Source organism: Rhineura floridana, chromosome 18 (genome assembly GCF_030035675.1).
Source record: "Rhineura floridana isolate rRhiFlo1 chromosome 18, rRhiFlo1.hap2, whole genome shotgun sequence".
NCBI classification, from domain to species: Eukaryota; Metazoa; Chordata; class Lepidosauria; order Squamata; family Rhineuridae; genus Rhineura; species Rhineura floridana.
Window position 1 is genome coordinate 1,002,342 of NC_084497.1, and position 21,073 is coordinate 1,023,414.

At 49.5% G+C, this 21,073-nt stretch overlaps 2 protein-coding genes across 2 annotated transcripts; one reads left to right on the forward strand and one right to left on the reverse strand.

Moving 5' to 3' along the window:
* Positions 1-1,075: 1,075 nt before the first annotated feature.
* Positions 1,076-12,404, forward strand: RNF126 (ring finger protein 126). Its single transcript, XM_061601515.1, has 9 exons — positions 1,076-1,234; positions 5,004-5,062; positions 5,640-5,703; positions 7,284-7,528; positions 8,528-8,596; positions 8,695-8,764; positions 9,634-9,727; positions 9,961-10,076; positions 11,459-12,404. The coding sequence occupies exons 1-9, from the start codon at positions 1,094-1,096 to the stop codon at positions 11,615-11,617; spliced, it is 1,017 nt and encodes a 338-aa protein (XP_061457499.1). The 5' UTR covers positions 1,076-1,093; the 3' UTR covers positions 11,618-12,404.
* Positions 12,405-13,996: 1,592 nt separating this feature from the next.
* On the reverse strand, positions 13,997-18,381 carry FGF22 (fibroblast growth factor 22). The gene is made up of 3 exons (XM_061600888.1): positions 17,723-18,381; positions 15,123-15,226; positions 13,997-14,300 (listed from the first exon to the last, which is right to left on the reverse strand). The coding sequence occupies exons 1-3, from the start codon at positions 17,988-17,990 to the stop codon at positions 14,106-14,108; spliced, it is 567 nt and encodes a 188-aa protein (XP_061456872.1). The 5' UTR covers positions 17,991-18,381; the 3' UTR covers positions 13,997-14,105.
* Positions 18,382-21,073: the final 2,692 nt, after the last annotated feature.

Genomic DNA, 21,073 nt, shown 5'->3' on the forward strand with positions numbered 1-21,073 from the left:
ATTCCCATGCTAGCTGGCCATTATAAGATCTACTGTTTAAGAACTGGTGCCGAGTTTGCTTTTTCCCCTCTTCCCTCCCTGTCCCCTTGTGTGTTGTGTTTTTTAGACTGTGAGCCTGCGGGCAGGGAGTGACTTGTTTCAATTGATTGTATGTAAGCCACTCTGGAAACATTTTTTTTTTTTGGCTGAAGAGCAGGGTACAAATACTCTTAAATAATAAGTACAAAAAAAGGTAAAGGGTCAAATCTAGGGGTCTGCTCGCTTTTACATCCAGGTGAGGAAATGTAGCCCTCGGACTGAAAATGAGATATATATAATGTACACACACACACATTAAGATTAAACTACTCTCTCTCCCCCTCCCCGCCTGCAATTTTGCAAAATTTGTGATTGTGCGTTGCTTTAAATCATTTTTAAGGATGTCTTTTAAATGGTGAAGAGCAGGTAATAAATTAAATTGATGATGATATAAGGATGATAATGACAGAACTATACTCCAAGGTTCTTGTTGGCGGCAGTTAAGTCAGCACAGCCAGGCACCTGGTTGGCCACTGTGAGAACAGGATGCTGGACTAGATGGGCCACTGGCCTGATCCAGCAGGCTCTTCTTATGTTGTTAACTCTTTCTTTTCCTTGGCCTCGGACTCCTTCCACTTTGCAATATGGGGATGACAATGGCCGGGCCAGATTGGGGGTCTCTCTCAGCCCACCTCCCAAGCCAGCGGGCTACACTGCAGGGCTGTCGTGTAAGCCATTTCTCTCTCCCCCCTCCAACCGTGTTTGCAGTGCATTGGGAAAGCCATGTACATGATTTTGCAAAACTAGATTAAGCCCTGTGCTAACAAGACCCTAACCCCCCCCCGATTATTTCCTAGGGGCAACCCTTACTTCCGTCTTTTCGACCCTGCCTAGGAAGTCCCGCCTCCATACCGGAAGCGCCACTCTAGGACGCACAGGCGCCCTTATGACCTCGCCCTCCTGGAAGCCCCGCCCCCTTTCCTTTCCTCCTTCCTAACCTCTCAAGAAGCTAAGTAGCCACGCCCTTTAAGATCCCTGCGGGCCTCCGTATTGCGTCGGCCGGCGCGCTGACGTCATGCATCGCGCTGAGGAGGAGGAGCCTCTCCCCGTAAGAGGAGGAGGAGGAGGAGGAGGAGACAAGATGGCGGAGGCTTCCCCGCAGCCGGGACGGTACTTCTGCCACTGCTGCTCGGCCGAGATAGCCCCGCGCCTGCCGGTGAGCCTGCTGGGACGGGGCTTGCTGGCGAGGGTGGGGAGGAAGGGAGGGCCGGATTCGGATTCATCCCGCTGCCCCCCGTTTGGTGACGGGGGATAGACTGCCCTTTCACGTGGAGGCTCTACTCAAGGGGGGTTGTCTTATCCCCTTCTGTATACGTCCCTTAGGCAGGCGCGTTTCTCATTTAGGGTTCACCCATGTAGAGAGGGCGTTATTGGGCAGAATGGGCAGGGAGAGGCTCCCTCCTTCCCTCCAGAGGCAACTGCAAGCCTGCCTGACGGAGGGAGGGAGGGTGCTGCCTGCCTGCCTGCCTTCCCTCTTGCATTTTTCTTTCCCTTGTCTTTGCCCATTTGGGCACTGGAGGTGGGCTGCCCTTTCACTTGGAGGCTCTACTAAAGGGGGGTTGCCTTATCCACTTCTAAATACACCCCCTTGGTTAGGCATGTTTCCCATTTGGGGGGTGCCTATCTAGGTGGGGGGAGGAGGAGGGTCTTCCTCCTTTCCTCCAGACACAACTGCAAAGCTGGCTTAGTGTGCGAGGGAGAGAGGCAGGGTGGATGGGTGTTGCCTGACTGCCTTCCCTTCCCCTTTCCCGTTTGGTAGCTGGAGGTAGACTGCCCTTTCACATAGAGGCTCCGTTAAATGGATCTTGTCTCTTGTCTGTCCACCCTTAGAGGGTGCTCCTGCTGTGCTCATGCCCTGCCCTTGGGCTTCTGTGAGGCATCTGGCTGGCTGGTGTGAGCAAGTGTGCTAAGTATGCCTTCAGTTTGATCCAGCAGCAGGACTCTCCTGGTGTTCTCATGCGCCAGAGAAAGGGCAGAGAATTATTATTATTATTATTAATTGCCTGCTGTTCACCCAAAGGTCCCAGGGTGAGTTACAACACTTTTAAAACACACAATAAAAAATAACCTAAACAACATCACAGAAAATTGAAGTAGCTGCTCTTTATTTGGTGGTGCCAGGTAAACATCTCATTTTCTTCCTCATCTCCTCAAAAGCAATTTTTAAAAAACTCTCTGTTTAAAGCCGGGAAACAGACCGTCCCCTTGCTCAATGGGGACTAGATGGAGAGAACACAAGTATGGGGATGTCTCTAGTCAAGGGATTCTGTTTCCGACTGCTGCGAACCAGACGCTTCCAGGAGTATCCCACAAGCAGGGCCTGAGAGGAGCGACTCTGCCCTGCTGCTTGTGCCGCAACTGGCATTCGGAGGTAGACTGCTTCTGAACCCAGAGGTTCCATTTTGCTGCTGTCGTGGCTGAGAGCAGAAGGGGCTTGCTGAGTCAGGATGGTTCGAGCTGGCCCTGCCTTCCTCTTCCCAGGAGCTGCTTTCGATATCTCTGCTACCAGGAGCTGCTTCCGCTTTCAGTATCTCTGCTTCATCCTGAGACAGGTCTAGACACCAGGCTTTCCTGGGTTTAGGTGACCTAGCCTTGTGCTGTTTCTAAATTACAGATTAACGGGGGCAGCATTACTCTTTTATTAATTCATGATGTTTCACAAGAGTGTTTACTCGATATTTTATTTTACTTACATTCCATCTTTCATCCAAGACACTCCCAAGTGAGATACGAACATGGCTCTCCCTCTCTTAATTATATCCTTGCGGCAACCCTGTGAGAGAGGTTAGGCTGAAAGAGAAAGTAACTGGGCCGAGTGGCCCAGTGAGCTTCATGGCCGAGCGGAGATTTGAACCCTGGTTCCTCCCAGGTCCCAGCCTGACACTAACCACTGCACCACATGGGTTCTTGTTTACCCCTTAGTTCGGGGTGGGGGAACTTTTTCAAATGGCGGGTTGCCTTCCTGCCGGGAGAACCTCCCAGGGGCTGCTTGCTAGTGGTGGGCAGGACCAAAGGCAAAGTAGGTGTACCAGCAAATGCAAGTGTTATGGGTTGCAGTTTAGTCCTTCCCACTGAAATGAATGAAGCCCAGTTTGTCACGCCCATTAACTTCAATGTGCCTACTTCCTGGGGGGGGGGGTCCCTCCTTGAGCTTTCACGTCTCTACTGCTTCCTGTGGGAGATAATTCCATAGCTTGGCCATGCGTGTCCTGCTGTCCATCCTGGGTCCTGCCTGGAGAGCTGCTGCCAGCCAGAGTAGACAGCACTGAACGGCATGGGCCCAGGGTCTGGCTTGGTCTGGCAGCCTCCCAGGTCCATAAGACAGATAGATCATCTCAATTGGAAGAAGGCCGTTTCCTTGGTCTTTGTTGCTTAAAGGGGGGGCGGGATATAGCAGGTGTAGAATTGTTCGGTTTGTGTGTGCATTTAAAGCATTTTATCTCTACTCCACAACACAATGGCACCCTGGCGGCCACAATCGCACCATTAGATTCCTCTGTCTGGGGGGTGAGATTGGCTTCCTTCACAGAATAAACCTGCCCTCTTGTTGGAGTCCTGCGGGAGGGCGGGGAGCCTTTGCTTCTTCCATGGAGTCCATTCCCCTCAGCCTCTTGTGAAGGCGGCCCGCCCTTCCTCTCAAAGGTCTTGAGAGGCCCCTGGTTCCTGAGTACCTGTGATTTCAAAATTTTCCTGTTGTTGCTCCTCAATCGGGTCTCTCTCTTGCAATACTCAATTATGTCTTGTAGATAATAGTCTTCCTTGGTGTTTTTTTTAAATCACACTCAAAATAACAAGCAGAGACTGGACTTTTGTCTAGTCAGGGAAGACTAGTTGGGCAATGAGGGGTTGTCTGGAAGATGCACCAGCAGAGTCTGGAGGGAGCTGCTCTGTTGGGAGAGCCCCACCCCACCCCAACATTTGAGTTAGGCTGGGTGTCAAATTAGGTGCTCACCTATGGGGAGTGAGGAGTGCCTTCCAGGCGACCAGCTTTGTAAGATGAAAAGTAGGGCTGCCTTCCAGTGAAAGAGGCAGTGGGGAGCCTTTTTCATTCCAAGCCCTCCTGACTTTCCAGGTGGGTGTCAAATTAGGTGCTCACCTATGGGGAGTGAGGAGTGTTGCTCAGCGCCATGACATTTTTGCATGTTCATGTACTACATTGAATTTATACCCCACCTTTCTTCCAAGGAGCTCAAAGGTAGCATATATGGTCCTCCCCCCACCCCTCCAGATCTTATTCTCACAACAACCTTGCGGGGTACGTTAGGCTGAGAGGAGTGACTGGCCCTAAGGTCACCCAGTGTGCGTCATTTCTGAGTGGGGATTTGAACTCGTGTCTTCCAGGTATAGATTTTTTTTTTCAAATAAAGTTATAAATAAGCATATAATTGATTTCGATGGCTGCTTTGAATTCAGGTAGCTAAGAGGCCAGTTAAAACCATTTAATTGTAAATTGGCAAATGGTTTCCTTGAGGTGAAATTTAACTAACCCCTCTTTTTTTTTTTTTTGCTGGTAAGGTTATTTACTACACGTTCAAGCATGATCTAAATCTCAGTTGGAATGATTGTTCAGCTTAACAATACAGAGCCATGTTTAGCTTAGAGCAGAGCTTGGGGAACCTTCAGCCCATCAGATGTTGATGAACTACAGCTCCCAGCAGCCGGCATGGCCAATGGCCAGGGACGATGGGAGTTGTAGTTGAGCAACATCAGAAGGGCGAAAAGTTCCCCAACGCCTGCCTTAGAGGATATAGACCTCCATGTTCTTGAACTGCCCCTTCTCCCCCCCCCCAAAAAAGAGCCTTGGTTGTGGCAAACATTCTTATTTTGTTGCAGGTATTCCATCTTTCTCTGGGTGAAAGAGAGTCTGTCGCTGGCCTTTTTCATTTATTCATTTAGCCTTCTCATGTGGCTTTTCTGTTCCGCAGGATTACATTTGCCCGAGGTGCGAATCTGGCTTTATCGAAGAGTTGCCTGAAGAACCTAGGTAACAACTCTTCTCCGATTCAGAAAAAAGTAACAAAATACATTTTGTGACTATGTGCTCGTTCTAAGGCAGGAGTGGGAAACTCTTTTTCGCTCTGAGGGCTGCATTAACCCAGTGAAAGGCTGCCAGGGGGGGCGCGTTGCAGAAGTGGGTGGGGTGAGACCCACATATGGTTGCACACCTCTAATCACACGTGCGCAAAGCGACTTCTCATGGGAGCAGAGGTGTGCCCTGAATGAATTCCATAAGAATCAAACGCACGCCTTCCGTTTTCACCTTACATTTTCTCTGTAGATTGGGGCCATCCAGTGACCTTTGGTGCGGGGAAAGGAAGGGGGGCTCCTTAGTAAATTTCATTACTGTTTATCAAGCACAGACCACTTGTGGATTGATGAGCCCAGCCTTGTGTGTGCTCCACAACTTGCTAGCCCACATTAAGAAATTAATGGCCTTGAGAGAAAAGGCCAAATGCGTGCCGAGATTCTCCTGCCCAGAGGTGGTTTTTGGACGCTGAGAGCTGGTTGTTCGTGGTCCTCATTTCCAGTTTGGTTTAGCTTCATCTCGTTTATTTTTCCAGGAATGTTGAAAATGGATCCAGCTCTTCAGCATCGACCAGCGATCAGAGCAGGCATCCGTTCGAGGTGAGCCATCGGTGTTTCTCTCTCTCTCTCTCTCACACACACACACCTGCCAAGCAGACATGTGCCATCTGTAGTTCAAAGTTAAGCATGCGGCCACATATGGGAAGTCTAGTTGGGCATCTGAGTTTGGAGTTAACTGGCTTGTTGGGGGTGGCCCCTCCCTAGGACATGACTTAGGCTGGGTGTAACAAGCTGCTTGCCTTTGAGGAGTAAGGACCGCTTCCAGGCAGCTAGCTTTGTAAGGTGAAAATTACCTCTGCTCTCGAGTTAAAAGCAGATAAGACTTTTCAGCTCGAGGGCCACATTCACCTCCTGGGGATGGGGCCGGTTGCCAAACAGATGTGACTCTTATCTTTGTACATTCCAAGCACTCGAGGAGAGCACAGGGCAGGGCCAGTGAGGAAAGACCTGAGGGCCGGATAGAGAGTCCTGGAGGGCCGCATTCAGCCTCTCAGGTAACAAAGCAGGGAAATCACCCCTCCCGCCCTACCTGCAACCCTTAAGAGCCACTGCCTGCTGGAAGGCCGAGTCCTGGGCTAGGTGAACCAGGAGTTGTGTGCCAAGAGTCCGGGGCTCAACCCCTGGCATCGAGTCACATGCCTGGGAAGACGCCCTCTGGCAGACAGAAGCCCTGAAGAGCTTCTGCCGGCCAGTGCAGACCAGAGGCGAGGATGGTGTGTGGCCTTTCGGACGTGGTTGGCGTTCCAAATCCCAGCAGGCAGCCCTGCTGTCATGGTTACTCAAAAGAAGGGCCCCCGTCTAGTCCAGCCTCCTGTTCTCAGAGTGGCCAATCAGGTGCTCCAATGGGGAGAAGCCCACACGCAGGACCTGAGCGCAAGAGCGATGCTCACACTTGCAGTTCCCAGCAGACGGTTTATTTATTTATTGGATTTCTTAGTCGCCCATCTGGCTGGCTAACCAGTCAGGTTTCCAGAGTCACGTCGCCTCCGACAGTGAAGGCAGAGCGTAGCCATTGTGGCTCACCGGCATCGAAAGCCTTCCTCTCCCTGAGACCTGCAGCCCTCCAGCTGTTGTCAGAAAGCAATCCTCATCCTCCCAGACGGCTGGCCAGGCTGGCTTAGGGCTTGTGGGAGTTGGAGTCCAGCAGGAATTGGTGGGCCACAGCGTCTGCCTGCCTGGCATGGACAGTCCTTGGGCAGGTGGGTCAGAGGTCCACCTTGGGGTTATTGGCGTTTGGTAGATACAGCGGGAGAGTGCAGAAACGAGTTGTCTGGTAAGGCCAGTGGTTGAAAGAACATTCAGGGTTCTTGCTCCTGGGAAATAAGGCCATTCCAAGTGCAGACAGCCATGGGGTGGTTATAGAGTCATGAGGTTAACCCGAACGAGGAGGAGGAAGGAAGTCAAGCCTGAGTGGAAAACACTACATATAAACAGGTAATTACTCAAGGAGGAAAAAAGTGAGGGGAGAACAGGATGCTTTTCTGGCTATCCCCCCACTCACGGTTCCTGATAACAGCATTGGTGCTGTGCTCCCCAAAGGGATGACGCAGCTCCCCACGTTTCTCCCCACTCCTCTGGCATCAGCGCTCTCTCTGGGATTCTCTCTCTCTGTGTGCTAGAATGTGGATCAGCAGGTATTCAGCCTGCCGCAAGGCTACGGCCAGTTTGCCTTTGGGATCCTCGACGACAGCTTTGAGTTTCCCGCCTTTGGGACCAACGCGCAGCCTGAAGACAGCCGGGAGGCTGAGAACCGGCGTGAGAGGGAACACCAGTCTCGGCACAGATACGGCGCCAGGCAGCCTCGGGCACGCTTCACCGCGCGGCGTGCTGCTGGCAGGCACGAGGGAGTCCCCACGCTAGAAGGGTGAGGGCCGTGTTCTGCGTCCGCACTCCGGACACCGCCGTTATCTCTTTAGGACGCGAAATGTTTTTTTGAAATTGAAGTGGTCCTCTTGGATGGCCTTCCCGGAGTTCTACTCAACTGATTTTAGATTGCTTTTTACTGGTTTTTAGTTATGTATTATAAAACTGTTGTGACGTGAGAGCTTTGGATGAAGGGTGGGCAAGAAATCTAAACAATGATGAAGGTAAATGTCAAGGGGATGATGGGAGTTGTCGCCCAGCAATACCTAGAGAGCTGCGGGTGTCCCCCATCCCTTCTCCAAGAGGCATTTCCTGCTCTCGGCTCTTCTAATAGAGGCCTTGCTGGACTCCCAACTTCCATCCTCCCTGAGCACGGGCTGTGCTGGCTGCTGGGAGTTGGACTCCCAACATCTGGAGAGCCACCGGTCTCCCACCCTTGACCTGAGAAGGGGCATCAGTGGAGGCTGGTCCATTAGGGTGCATGGGGGGCTTGCCCCACCCAACCTCAGTCTGCCACCTGCCTGCCTTCTTACGTGCATTGCAACTAGTCCTGGGGATGGCTTTGCCTGTCAGCTTATTCTTACTGTTGCCCCTTGTAGAACTCAGCAGGGGGGAGGCTGGGCCAGGACTAGAATGAGTTGGCTCCGCCTCTCATTGGCTCCGCCTCTGCCTACTGTATGGGCTCCTCGCCTTCCGGCCCACCAGTCCCAGTCGGCCCCAGCCACCACTGGCTGGCTGTTGGGAGCTGCAATCCAGCGGCATCAGGAGGGCCCCCCCTGTGCTTTAAATCGTGACCCACGCTCCTGAGCCCCTCTTATCCCGTGTCAAGCTTCAAGGCTTTGCGTGTGGCCTAGATGTTGGGCTCCCAGCCCCCAGCATTGTCAGTGGTTAGGGGTGACTGGAGATGCTTTTTGGTGGGGGTGGCCTTGAGTTCAGCCACCTTCCTCTTCCTTCCGGCAATCTGTTCTCATTCCTTCCCCCCCTTCTTTCTCCTTGACAGAATCATCCAGCAACTGGTCAACGGCATTATCGCACCCACCACGATACCGAACCTGGGAGTGGGGCCTTGGTGAGTTTGGGGCAGCCCCTTCTGCTCTTCCCAAAGGCCTGCCAGTCCTGGAGGTGGGCTAACCCTTCCTCTCCTCCTCTCTGTTTCAATTCTTAAAGGGGGGTCCTGCATTCGAATCCCATGGACTACGCTTGGGGTGCCAACGGCTTGGATGCCATCATTACCCAGGTAGACCTGCTGCTCTTCTGGGGACATCTGTCGGGGGGGGGGAGCGTTGTAGGCGGGGGAGGAAGGCCCTATCTCTATGCTTCCGTGCACTCTGTCGCCTTCTAACCAGGGGACAAAAAAAGTAAAAATAAAATAGATGTAAGCTTGGCTAACAAACAAATTAAAACTTCTTTTTTCTTAAAACTTAACTTTTTCGGTGTAGGTAAGCCTATCCAGACACGCAAATTTTGATAATATTTATTAATATGTAATATAATATTATATTAGTTTTAATCTTTTTATTGTACGTCGCTTTGGGTTCGTTTTTATGAAGAACGGTGACTAATAAATTTAATGAATAATCTTTTTAGTCTGTTGCTTTTTTAATTGGCTTTAAATGTTTTGAATTACTTGTTTTTAACTGTCTTATCGATGATTTTTAAACTGCTTAGAGGGTGTGTTTTTTTAACAATCAAGTGGTACACAAATTTGGTTAAATAAACAAAGCCTCCATGGCCAGGAGCACTCTACCTCTGAATACCAGCTGCTGTGACAGAAAGGTGGGGAAGGGCTGCTGTACCCTTCTTAAGTTCCCCTGCTTGTGGCTTGCCTGGCTGGCCTCCATGGGGGACCCAGACAGACCCTGCAGGGCTGTTATGAAGTAGTTTATGAAGAAGAAGGAAATAAAGCCTTGAGCCCATTGAGCCGCCAGAAGCCCAGCGCCACCGCTGCTCCCTCCCCTGCCACAAGCCAAAATAAGAAGCTGGGGTTAGAAGGGGAGCCCACGAGCCCTGCACCCCAGCAAGGATTTTAAGTGGCTCCCCCATCCTCTCGCCTGCGCCATGCGGTTGCCCACACCCACCCCTCTCTGCTGCCCTCTGCTCTTTCAGCTGCTCAATCAGTTTGAGAACACGGGACCCCCCCCTGCAGACAAAGAGAAGATTCAGGCCCTCCCAACTATTCACATAACAGAAGAACACGTAGGTAAGTCTTCGCCTCCAGTGCCTGTCAGAGTACAGTCCGCATCTGTGTGGGGTTGGTTTCGTGAGATGCTTTTAGTGCTTGAGCATCTGTTTGCCAACCTGGGCTCCCCGTGGGATGAAGGGTGGGATCTAAACTTAAATATTTATTGTATCTGTATCCCTCTCTTCAGCTTGCAGTCTCCTCTTACCCCAGCTGGGTGAGATCACCCCCTCTTCTTCCTTTGCCAACCGCAGGTTCCGGTCTGGAGTGCCCCGTTTGTAAGGAAGATTATGAAGCTGGTGAGAGCGTGCGGCAGCTCCCCTGCAACCACCTGTTCCACGATGGCTGCATCGTCCCCTGGCTGGAACAGGTGAGCCACCAACAGAGGATGATTCCATTAAAAGGGGAGTGGGGAGCGGCACTTTCCCGCTCAGTCGGGGTGGGGAGCCTTTTTCGGCTGCAGGGTCAGATCGTCATCGCCCAAACCCCGGTGAGGCCAAGTTGACAGGTGTGTAGGGCCTAGTGCCAAGGGACACCAGCGACTGCTGAGCTGTTTTTATTGATCTCCCCCCCCCCCATGGCCACGGATTACTTTCCACAGGTGAACCACTTTGTTCCTTCCGGGGTCCGTGGTTTCCCTCCCAACAAAGCCACAATATGTAGTCGGGGTTTGCTCTTGACTTAGCAAATTGTAGATTGCTGTGAGGGGATCAACCCTCGGTCCCCAGTTTGGACGCAGATGGGAGTGAGAGGAGACGCTGTCTGGGGCAGCCAGCCTCTGAATAGTCCCAGTCGCTGGAAATCGCCGGTGGGGAGCGAGGGGCTCTTGTGCCCGTCTCCCTGCTTGCAGGCTTCTGTTTGGGGCAATCCAGTTGGCCAGTGTGGAGAGCGGGAGTCTGGACTGCACAGGCTCCTTTGGGCCTGGTCTGGCTGCAGCTGGGCTCTTCTGACATGGACGGCTTCAAAACGGTATTCGACAAATGCACAGAGCAGAGGTTTCCATACTGACCTTTAATTGCATTGTTATTGCTTCAATAATATTTCTTACATTGTGTGGAATGCACATTGTAACCCAATAAAAGGCAACGTGAGAAATAACAGGAGGCTAAAAACACGATTAAAGATCCTACGGCGCCTAGCGCAACTCATGACGATGGCTCCAAGAGGCAGGGAAATCCTTCATGTGGCCAGCTGAGCCCAGCAGCGCTTTTTGAGTGCTCCAGGGGTGGAAGAAACTGTCACAGAGGATGAGGCTGTGTGTTGCTTCCAGGATCCAGGCAGGCTGCTTCGGCATACCAGTTGCTGGGAATTGCACGTGGGGAGTGCTGCTCCTGCGCTCAGGCCCTACTTGCCGCTCCTTTCCATTGGGGCATCTGCTTGGCTACTTGACCACCAGCTGTGGTCTGTCTGTTGGCTAAAAATGCCCCGGGGCGAAAAAAGTAACATTGGAACAGTGGATAGAAATCCCTTCACAAAAATCCTGCTGTTGACCCAGAGCCAAAGAGCCACGCAGAAGGCTCTGGGTTCAATCCCCGATGGCGGCATCTCCAGGGAGGGCCGGGAGAGACTCCCTGCCTGGAACCCTGCAGGGCTGCTGCCCGCCAGTGTAGACAGTACTAAGCTAGATGGACCGGTGGCCTGATTCAGTACTAGGTACCATCATGTCTCCCAGAGTGCCAGCCTTTATTTCTAACTGGTGGTTGTCGTTCTGTCTGTGTCTTTTTATTTCTCCCCACCCCACCCCCAAAAAAGCACGATACCTGCCCGGTGTGTCGGAAAAGTTTAAGTGGACAGAACACAGCCACAAACCCCCCGGGACTCTCGGCCATGAATTTCGCCTCCTCCTCCTCCTCCTCTTCCTCCTCCTCTTCCAGTTCACCAAGTAATGAAAACACTGCTAACAACTCGTGAAAAAAAAAAATCTTTTGAAACACAAGGAAAAAAATGTCGCCGCCACTCTCGTGCCCTTTTACTGATGTTGCTAGCCTTTCTCTCCCATCAGGCGAAATAGGGCGAGGGGTGCCCCCCCCCCACCAGAACACAAAGCAAAAAGGTGCAGGGGGGCAGAAGGGTCCCTTCTGAAGTTCCCCCTTGGGAACCCTGATGACACCGAGACCCTCTCTTCTCCCACAACTCCCCCCCCCCGGGGTGCTCGGTGTTAAATCTCACATTTTCTCAAGGGCGGGGGCGATGAGGAGGGCCCATCCTTTTTAAAATGTGTGCTGCTGTGCGGACTCTGGCCAAACAGCGCCGTGTGAAAGAGCGGCAGGGATCGGAACATGGATAGCACTGAAGTGAGGGGGGCAGGGGGGGCACAGTTCTAAAGGGGCGTTCAGAAATTGTTTCTCTTAATGTTTTTTTAATGATTTTTTTTGTCTCAGTTCTTTAAGCCTTGGAAATGTAATTGATATTCTCTTTCCTCTCTTCCCCACCCCATGGATTTTCTATAGTGGGGGGGGAGGTCATGAAGCATTCTAGCTAGTTGCCGCTGAGGAAAAATTACAGCCAGGCGAGAGGTTTGGGGGAGGGCGGGAAGAGAATATCAAACAATTGGATCCCATTTCTTGACTCTGGTTTAACTCTTCCTCTCCCCCCCCCCCGTGTAACATCGCCCTTTTTGGCAATTTAACATTGAAAAAGGGTTTTTTTATAATTTTAAATTATTACTGCTGTTAAATAAATGGACATTTCAGCTTGACCCTGTTGATATATCTCACTGGATTTGTCCTGCCAAGGAGCGCCTCTCAGATGCCTCTTTTCATCTTAGGGGGAAAAGATTCTCAAATTGTTTGACCCAAGACTTGTCTCTCTATTTCCTTCGGCATATATTATATATATATTTACACGCTCACAAAATTCCTTGCTGTGACCACAGATAATCCTATTTCCGCTTGCCTCAGCTGAATCTAAAATGCAGGCCTCCCTTTCCAGAAGAATTTTGGGATGGCCAAAGCAACATACAAAACTGAAACATTTTTTTAAAAATCTGGGTTTTTTATGAATTGTCATTATTATTATGTGCCAAGAAGAGGCCCTTTACAAAGGTAGAAAGGCTGTTTTAGAATGGCTGCCTGTCACCCATTACTGTTATGCAGTGTTTGGAAGTGGAGGGGCTGTACCCCCTCAGAATCTTAACCTCTGCAACAGAGGGTACCCCTAAACTGCCCTTTGTCCCTTTTGGGCACCCATTATACCCCTCCACACTTCTTGTTTGGAATCCCCAGGTAGTCAGTTTTGGGAGGGGGCGAGGGGAGAGTACTACCAAAGAGTTGCTGTTTTTTTCAAGCATTGCCTGTTCACTCCTGACTCCGCTCTGGCCCAAAATGTGTTTTAGGAGATATTCAAACTAACATGCTGTCAAATATTCATGAGGATATTTTTTTAATTGCAAATTGTTGCCGAAACGTGGGAACTGAATCTAAGATTGGAAAAATAAGAAAACTGGACAGATCCCTCCATCCTTAGGATCCGATGCGCAGCTCTGCTTGGGCCAGATCCAGTGAACAGCCCTAGTGGTCAGGCAGGTCCTGATTGTTGTAAACAACGAGACTTAACAATGAGTGTGACAACAGCCACTGCATCTCATTAGGAGTGGTTTGGGCTACATTCCCCAGAGTGGCTCTAGAGGTGAGCTGCAGCTTGGCCCAGTGACTCACTTTTCTTTTGCTGCCCCAATTCCCATGCCTATAATCATCAGTGTTAATAAGTGTGACCCACTTCCGCTCCTCTTCCAAATAATACGGACTTCCAAGGGCTCCCAGGCCATTAGCTCAGCAACCCATAAACCAATCTCATAATATGGGACAGCGTTGGAATTGACATTCTACACGGACACAAAAACATTTTAAAACAAATCAGAACATTCATTAAAATGACATTGTCTGATATAAATAATTAGATACTAATATTAGATGATGTTGGTGGTGAAGTTGCAGCGTCTGAAATTTTAATAACGTCAGGCTGCCTTACCTGGATCACATTCGCACCAGACTTTTATTCCATATGATTCCACGTTAAACAGTTATGGCTTCCCCCAAAGAATCCTGGGAAGTGCAGTATTGTGAAGGGTGCTGAGCGTTGAGAGGAGACGCACGGGCCCCTGTTCCCCTTGCAGAGTTAAAATTGTTTAATGATCAGTCCCTCTTCCCAGAGGGCAGACCAAGCATGCTGGGACAGTGGCCCACTTCCCTTAATGGACCAGCCACCAGTGAAGTTGACACGAGACATGAAAGGCAGCATTGGCAGGCCTTTGGACACCATTCCTTCCAGCATTTAATGCTGATGCTATTTTTAAAAAATTAGTTTAGTACAAAATTAAATAAATAGCCCACCCACCCAAAATGTTTTTTTAAATATATAATATAATATTGTATGTTATAAGAAAGTAGTTCAGGTCGCATCAGGAGACGAGCATGGGCAGGAAGTGGGTGGAGAGATGTTGCCTGCGGGTCTTTGTCCCCTGCCGCGGAAGGCCCCTGCCGTTGAGGGAGAGGAACATGGGGCGCCCCTCGTGGTACCAGTGCAAGGAGGCGTAGGTGTTGTAGCCGTTCTCCTCGATCCGCTCCTTGAATTCGCAGCTGCGGCTGTACATTTTCTGCCCGAGGGAGAGAAAGGAATGGAGGCGCTTTTACTTAAGAGCAAGGAAATTTATTATTATTATTGTTATTTATGCCATTTCTACCCAGGGGAGAGAAAGGAATGAGTAATGGAGGTGGTTTTACTTAATGGCAAAGTAAATAATAATTACTAAAAGTAACAATACTAATACTTATATGCAACCTTTCCTCCAAGGAGTTCAGAGTGGTGTACATGGTTCAACTCTCTCCATTTTATCCTCTCAACAACCCTGTGAGGTAGGTTAGGCTGAGAGAGAGAAAGTGGCTGGCTCAAGGTCACCCAGTGAGCTTCATGGCCGAGCAGTGATTTGAACCTTGGTCTGTACAGCACTTGCCTTGCATGCAAAAAGTCCCAGTTCAATCCCTGCATCTGGTAATGCTGATAATGTCCCATTTCTGAAACCCTGCAGAGCCACTGCCAGTTAGTGTAGACATTAATGGATTGACCAATAGTATAAGGCAACTTCCTGTTTATATTAGCTCTTTATTCCAAAGCAATGAGGACTAGAATCTTGCTTTACAGGGGGAATAATTTTGTCTAATCTCTATTTTAAAGATGGGTGCTTTATGTGCAATTTTAAATCTATTTTGTTTTGCTTTGGTCTGGTCTGCAGACTAAGGGTTGGATCCACTCAGCTGCACTCAGAGTAGACCCATTGAAATGAATTAATCAAAGGCAGTCAGGTCCATTAATTTCAATGGGTTTACTGTGTGTAGAACTAACATGGGCTATAACCCTAATCCAATAACCTCCATTCATTGCCATAGTCCTACCCCAAGGAATGACGCTGCATCATTACCGTTCCGTAGATTTTCCCTTTTCTGTTCATCGCCAAGTAGAAGCCGCTGTGGACTGACCGGATGGCCACAATGCCCACGTTCACTGATCGGATCTCCATGATGTCTAGGTGAGAAGACAGTGCATCACATGTCCATCCCGGCCAAGGCTCAACAGTTCCTTTAGACCTCGGCAGAAAAGCATCCTTCTCTGTCTGCAATGTGCAGCCGTTCCCCAAAAGCGAGGGGGGTCCATGCTGTTGACACCCACTTTGCACTGTTGACATTTGATGTCGGTGACAAGCAATGAAAGAGGAGGAGCTCAATTCCGGTTTCTTGTTTTTCCAGTCTTACATTCGGTTTGCCACGTTTCTGCATTGGTTTCTGATTTTTGTAAAAAAGCCCTCACAAAACTTCAGTGTATTAACTGCATATAATTTACATATATTTGCAAGCAATTCCCCCCAATGTAATGCATGTTTGTTTGTTACTTTTGACTAAATACATGCATTTGGATACACACTTTTCCCCTGACATGCACTTTTGACGAGTTCTCCATCGCAAAATTTGGAGTAGTGTTTTGTTCGGTTTGTCAAGTGTTTCAGGAAGTGCAAATTAGATGGGCTCACCTTAAAATGCAAACTGAATCGAATTTCTCCCCCTGTGAGACCAATCGCCACACCGCCGACCCTGAGTATGGCTTCCTAGGCTACAACCCACCAATTGCATCTCTCAGATTCATGGGCCAAGGCCACAGCACCAACTTTACCTTTCCCCTTTGAGCATTCATAGAAGGCTTCTTAAATTATTAAAATCACACACAACAGCCCCTTTGTGGGCCTCGAAAGGTGGACATTCGTGAGCGCTAATTGAAAATATTGCTTTCACCTCCATCTTGTGGAGGAAAATCCAAGAAGCCAGACGCTATTTTCCCTTTCCAAAAGATTCTTGGAGATGAGAGCTCACAGAACGTAACATAAAAAGGGACCAGTCACAGGTGTAATACTTTGAAAGGTGGAGAGTTAGTGTTATTAACAGAGCCTGGATCTCTGCTCCAAGGGGATTACAATCTAGAAATAGACACAGGAGCAAAATTGTTGTGATTAGTCATTATGGGCTGCCGCCAGTGAGGTTTGACTCAGAGCTAGACCCACTGAAATGAACAGACTTAAGTGTGTTGTGTCCATTATTTTCAGTGGGTCTACTTGGAGAATGCAGTTTTTGTTATAATTAATGATTGTGTTACTTTTTAAAATATAGCACCATTTCCTAGGCAGTTTATAAAGAGGGAAGAGGCAGGTCGAAAAACAGGCACAGGTTCTTGCTGATATCTGGTAAGGGTGGTGGCTGGGGAGACAAAACCTCTCCGTTTTGCATCTATTGCTAGTAGCAGTGGGTGGCTGAGAACGTGCACAGGATGCCAGGCACAGGCTTTATACCCTAGGGGGGGTGTGGGGCCCTGGGTTGTTGTCGTTGGCGACAAATGGGCCAGGATTCACATGGAGTGGCTGGGGCTTCAATTCAGCGGCCCAACCTATTAGGAATTGCAATGGAACAGAGAGCTTAGGTTTACATCAGTGGCTCCCAAACATCCCCCTGTAATGAAGCTCACAGACCACAGTTTGGGAGCCCCTGATTTAGATCAAACCTGGGGTTTAATCTGACATTGTTCTGTCCCCAAACCTGTTTTGGATGCTGCTGTCTCGGTCCTGAAGCATGGCAAAGAGGACCTTTGAGGTCATGCAGATTGCAATTTCAACAACAGTACGCACAATTATTTAACCAGTCACAAGGAGTCTCCCCAAATCTGGCAGATCTGTTGACCTTTGCACAATTTCCTTATCCATCAAATATGACACTGCACTGATATGCCATCTTAAGTTTCAGCAGTGAACAATCCTAACCATGTCTACCCAGGTGCAGGAGAGAAGTTCAGTTCACATTTAAAACCGAATCTTATCAAATCCACACTAATGAATTAATACGAGAAATGAAACGTAACCATCCTTTGAAATTCATGCATCTGAATTTTGCGATGCGGTCCTCCAGCCAAATGGTGTTTCCAAATGTGTATATGTTAGGGGAAAGTGCCTAAAAAGAATGTGTGTGTGAAAAGAACATATAAAAATGCATTATATTAGGAGAAATTGCTTGCGAAAGTATGTTAGTGAAAAGGGCATAGGCATGTTTCTTAGAAGAAATTGACACTATAATGCTGAAGAATTTTCATGAGGATTTTTTAAAAAGTAAATTGCTGAAGGAAATGCAGAGAACTGAATTTAAGACTGGAAAAATGAGAAACTGAGATAACTGAAATTGACAGATCCTTCCATCCCTACTCAGGAATAAGTCCTATTGGAACTTACTCCCAGGTAAATAGCGTTACTAGGATTGTAGCCTTAATCCACCAATTAGAGCTCACTGTCCTAAAGTTTAGGCTCTCTCCAGCTCTTTTCTCCGCGTACTTCCTTTGTGGTGGCACTGGTACCCTTTTCAGTTTTAACTTGAACAATGAGGACTAGAAGCTTACTTTCAATTTGAGAGACAATTTTGTTTGTAAAATGGGATTTTCTGGCAAGGTACCCATGGCCACCACTAAATAACAAACACCAGTGAGACTTACTGTTCAGACGCTCTTTCTGCCGCGTGCCCTCTACTTTACCATTGCCGCTGATGAGTAGGAAGTAATGAGTTGAGGAGTAGAGATGCCTGCAGCGCACATCACCCTGTAGGTGGTGGTAGCTCTGGATGTGCCTGTCACCCCTGGGCCACCAGTGCTTGCACTCTGGCTGCACAGCTGTGCTTCCATGTCCCAGAGCAGAAATGGTGAGCCAAACAAACAGCAAGGAGAGCCTAAACGTGCCACTGATGTGTGGGTCCCAGCAACCCATAGCAGCCTAGACCACGTGCCAGAAGAATTTGCCCGTCTACCGAGGGCAACCATGTGGATTTTAAAGTGCCACCTGACGAGGATTTGGCACTAAAGCATAGGGTTTAGTGATCATCATTTGACACGCTCAACCTCCAATGGAACGCGGAAAACCTTTGGCACGCTTGTGGTGTCTTCTTCGGTTAGCTTAGCAGGAGTCTCATAGGTCTTGGTCAGAGAATCTGGCAGGGTGAAGGCAGGAACAGACCTGGCATTCTGAGCCGGCAAGGATTCCTTGAGGTCTAGCTCCTTGGTGTGTCTTCTGAGACTGAAGGGTTGGTTTTGTTTTGCTGTTGCTGAGATCACCTTTGCCAAAGCTCCAGGAAGATTTCATCGGCTGAACTAGCTGTGCCGGAGAGAGGAATGCAAGTTTCACCTGAACATAAGCAACTGTACCATTGACAAGAAGGGGAAAAAAAATTCCACCCTTTCCTCCTCCTCCCCAGGAGGCACAGGATTGGCCAGGCCTCCCTCCCAGCCAATAGTGAAACCCCAAAGGCGGAGCTCAGGGTGGGCGTGGGTGGCTTAGATCTCATTCATAAGTCTGTTTTGGAGTTGCTAAATGTTTGTGCAGAATCTCATGTCTGCAGAGATGCATCTGGGGCAGCACATTGGAAATAAGCCTCTGTGGGACAGCCTTCCTAAGTAAATGGACAAAAGAAATTACTTTTCTGTTTTATTATAGAAATGGCTTGTTAAAAAAACATTTGGGGGAATCTGAATACATTCTTTGCAGACGTAGGAAGAGGCCTCTGAGACTAGAGCAGAGATGGTGGACCTAGAAACCAAATGTGGCCCTCCAGGCCTCTCTATACAGTCTGGATTCGTCCTTCAACTCCGGTCAGGCCTCTGGTTTACCAGGATGAAGGATGGAGAGGGGAGTGTGTGTGTGGAGAAAGTAGCCTACTATACGAATTGCTCCACCCACTTTTGTCTCTGGCCCCGCCCATGTGGCCTCCAGAAAGGAATGCGGCCCTCGGGCTTGGACTAAACCAGGAAAGGCCCCTCTACTCCATCTTGCTCTCTCTTCCCCAGCAGCGGCTAGTCAGGTGCCTCTGGGAAGCCCACCAGCAGGGCCCCAAAATGATAGTCCTCTCCAGCTGTTGCTTTCCAGAGGTCTGCTGCTCCTGAATCTGGAGGCTCCATCCTGGTTGACGGACCGGCCTCTCCTCTGCCTCCTCCATCATGGATCTATCTCGTCCCCTTTGGAAGCCACCTCAGCCGGTGACTGTCACCACAAGTGAACTCCGAGCTGCACCAAGTGGCGTTTCCCTTTCCCTCTCTTGAATCTCTGCTACCAACCCACTTCATTCTGGTTCTCACGTTGCCAGAGTGGGAGAGGACCTTGTCTCGGTCTGCTTTCTCCAAATCATGTGCAGCTTTGCATTTCTCCATTGAGCTGCCCCCCGCCGCATGATCATGTTGACACAAAAATAAGCCCCAACATGTTTAATGTATAAAAATTCAACGGAAAGTGAACCATCCTGTGATGCGTCTCCATTGGGAGGGAGGGAATGAACCAGTTGCACCCTATCCAGAGATGTGACAGAATTACCCAGAGGAAGCTGATCAGGAGGCATGCCTACAAGAGGAACTCATCCAGAGATGCAATGGGACGCCTCCATGGAGGACTAATGATTGTGCTGCGTTGCGCTGTCAAGATGACTGAAGGATCCAAGGGCTCCTGAAAAAGAGGTGAGGATAAAGCTTTCTAGCCTAGCAGCAGAGGCTAAACCAGGGCAGGAACTCATTCAGAGATACACCAAGCAGCCTCCTCAGCCCCCCCCCCATGTTCCTTGAACTCCCATGAGCCTCATGAATTGATTACTGGATCAAATTTCAGGAGGCAAAAGTGGGTTGCTTACGACAGCCCTGCCCTTGTTGCAGACTGGGGCTGAAAGGACATGTGGCTTGCCATAACCCTGCAGTGTGGTCTCGTGTTGTTATCCCCATATTGCAGGCTGAAACATTTGCTTACAAAAGCCCTGCAAGGTAGGCCATTATTATCCCACATTGCAGGCTGAGGCTGCAAGGAAATGGCTAACAACAGGCCTGCAGTGTAGCGACATACCACTGGAGCACAGTTTCACTGTTCTAAGCCAAGCAGTGACCCAAATTCTCCTTTGTGAGAACTCCGATCTGTAGGAATGTGGCTGTTCCAGTCTCCTGCATCATTTCAGGCCATGCCGAACTTGTTCGCTCCCAGAAGAACACCTCCCTGGGTGGAAATACATCTCCCATGCTTTGTCTGCAAACATTCCTGGGAGAAGGAAGACTGACAGAAATAGGCAGTGGTGCTACATGCCTGTGACACAATCCCGCTCCTTTTCATCTAGCAGGTTCTGGCTGATCACCAGAGGCCTGGCTGGGGCCTTTTGGCACAGAGCTGTTGACATGCACTGAAGCCCAGGTGCCGGAATCAAAATGCTAGAAATTAGAGATGGATCAACAACCCTCATGAGGTAGGCTAGGCTGATAGACAGTGACTGGCCCAAGGTCACCCAGTGAGATTGATAGCTGAGTGGGGATTTGAACCCTGGCACCTCCCAGGTCCTAGTCCAGCATGCTAACCGCTATGCCACACTGTCTCTTATCTAATTGATCCGCACAGATGTTGCATTGCAGCCAGGCAAAAAGGAGGGTGTGCAGCAGGCATAGCCAGGGACATGGGCATGGCCTAAGAGGCGCTCCAAGGGCCAAACAGAGAGGTCCTGAGGGCCACATTTGAGCCACAGGCCTGAGGTCCCCCATGCCTGTTCTGGTGGATGGTTCTTTGTATTTTTGGAATCAGCTCCTAGCCTGAGACAAGGAAAAGCAGCATCCTACGTACCAGGCAGACAACATTTCTTTAAAATGACGATATATTTGGCACCAGCATAGAATAGTTATTTCATGGTCTGTTTTGGGGCTTCCTTGTTGCATTTTGCGTGTCTGGAGTTGTGTCATAGTTGCCCGGATCCTCTTTGACTTGCCAACTTCCCGCAAGCGTGTGGCAAACCTGCACTTGTATTTCACCACAGCCAACAGTGAGACAGTTGTCTGAAT

Coding starts and splice junctions, on each gene's coding strand:
- RNF126 (XM_061601515.1), top strand. CDS start 1,094: ATGCATCGCGCTGAGGAGGAGGAGCCTCTCCCCGTAAGAGGAGGAGGA. Junction 5,704..7,283: donor AGAGCAGGCATCCGTTCGAG/GTGAGCCATCGG, acceptor TCTGTGTGCTAG/AATGTGGATCAGCAGGTATT. Junction 8,597..8,694: donor AACCTGGGAGTGGGGCCTTG/GTGAGTTTGGGG, acceptor CAATTCTTAAAG/GGGGGTCCTGCATTCGAATC.
- FGF22 (XM_061600888.1), bottom strand. CDS start 17,990: ATGGGTTGCTGGGACCCACACATCAGTGGCACGTTTAGGCTCTCCTTG. Junction 15,227..17,722: donor GCAGAAAGAGCGTCTGAACA/GTAAGTCTCACT, acceptor CTTCTCACCTAG/ACATCATGGAGATCCGATCA. Junction 14,301..15,122: donor AAGGGAAAATCTACGGAACG/GTAATGATGCAG, acceptor TCCCTCGGGCAG/AAAATGTACAGCCGCAGCTG.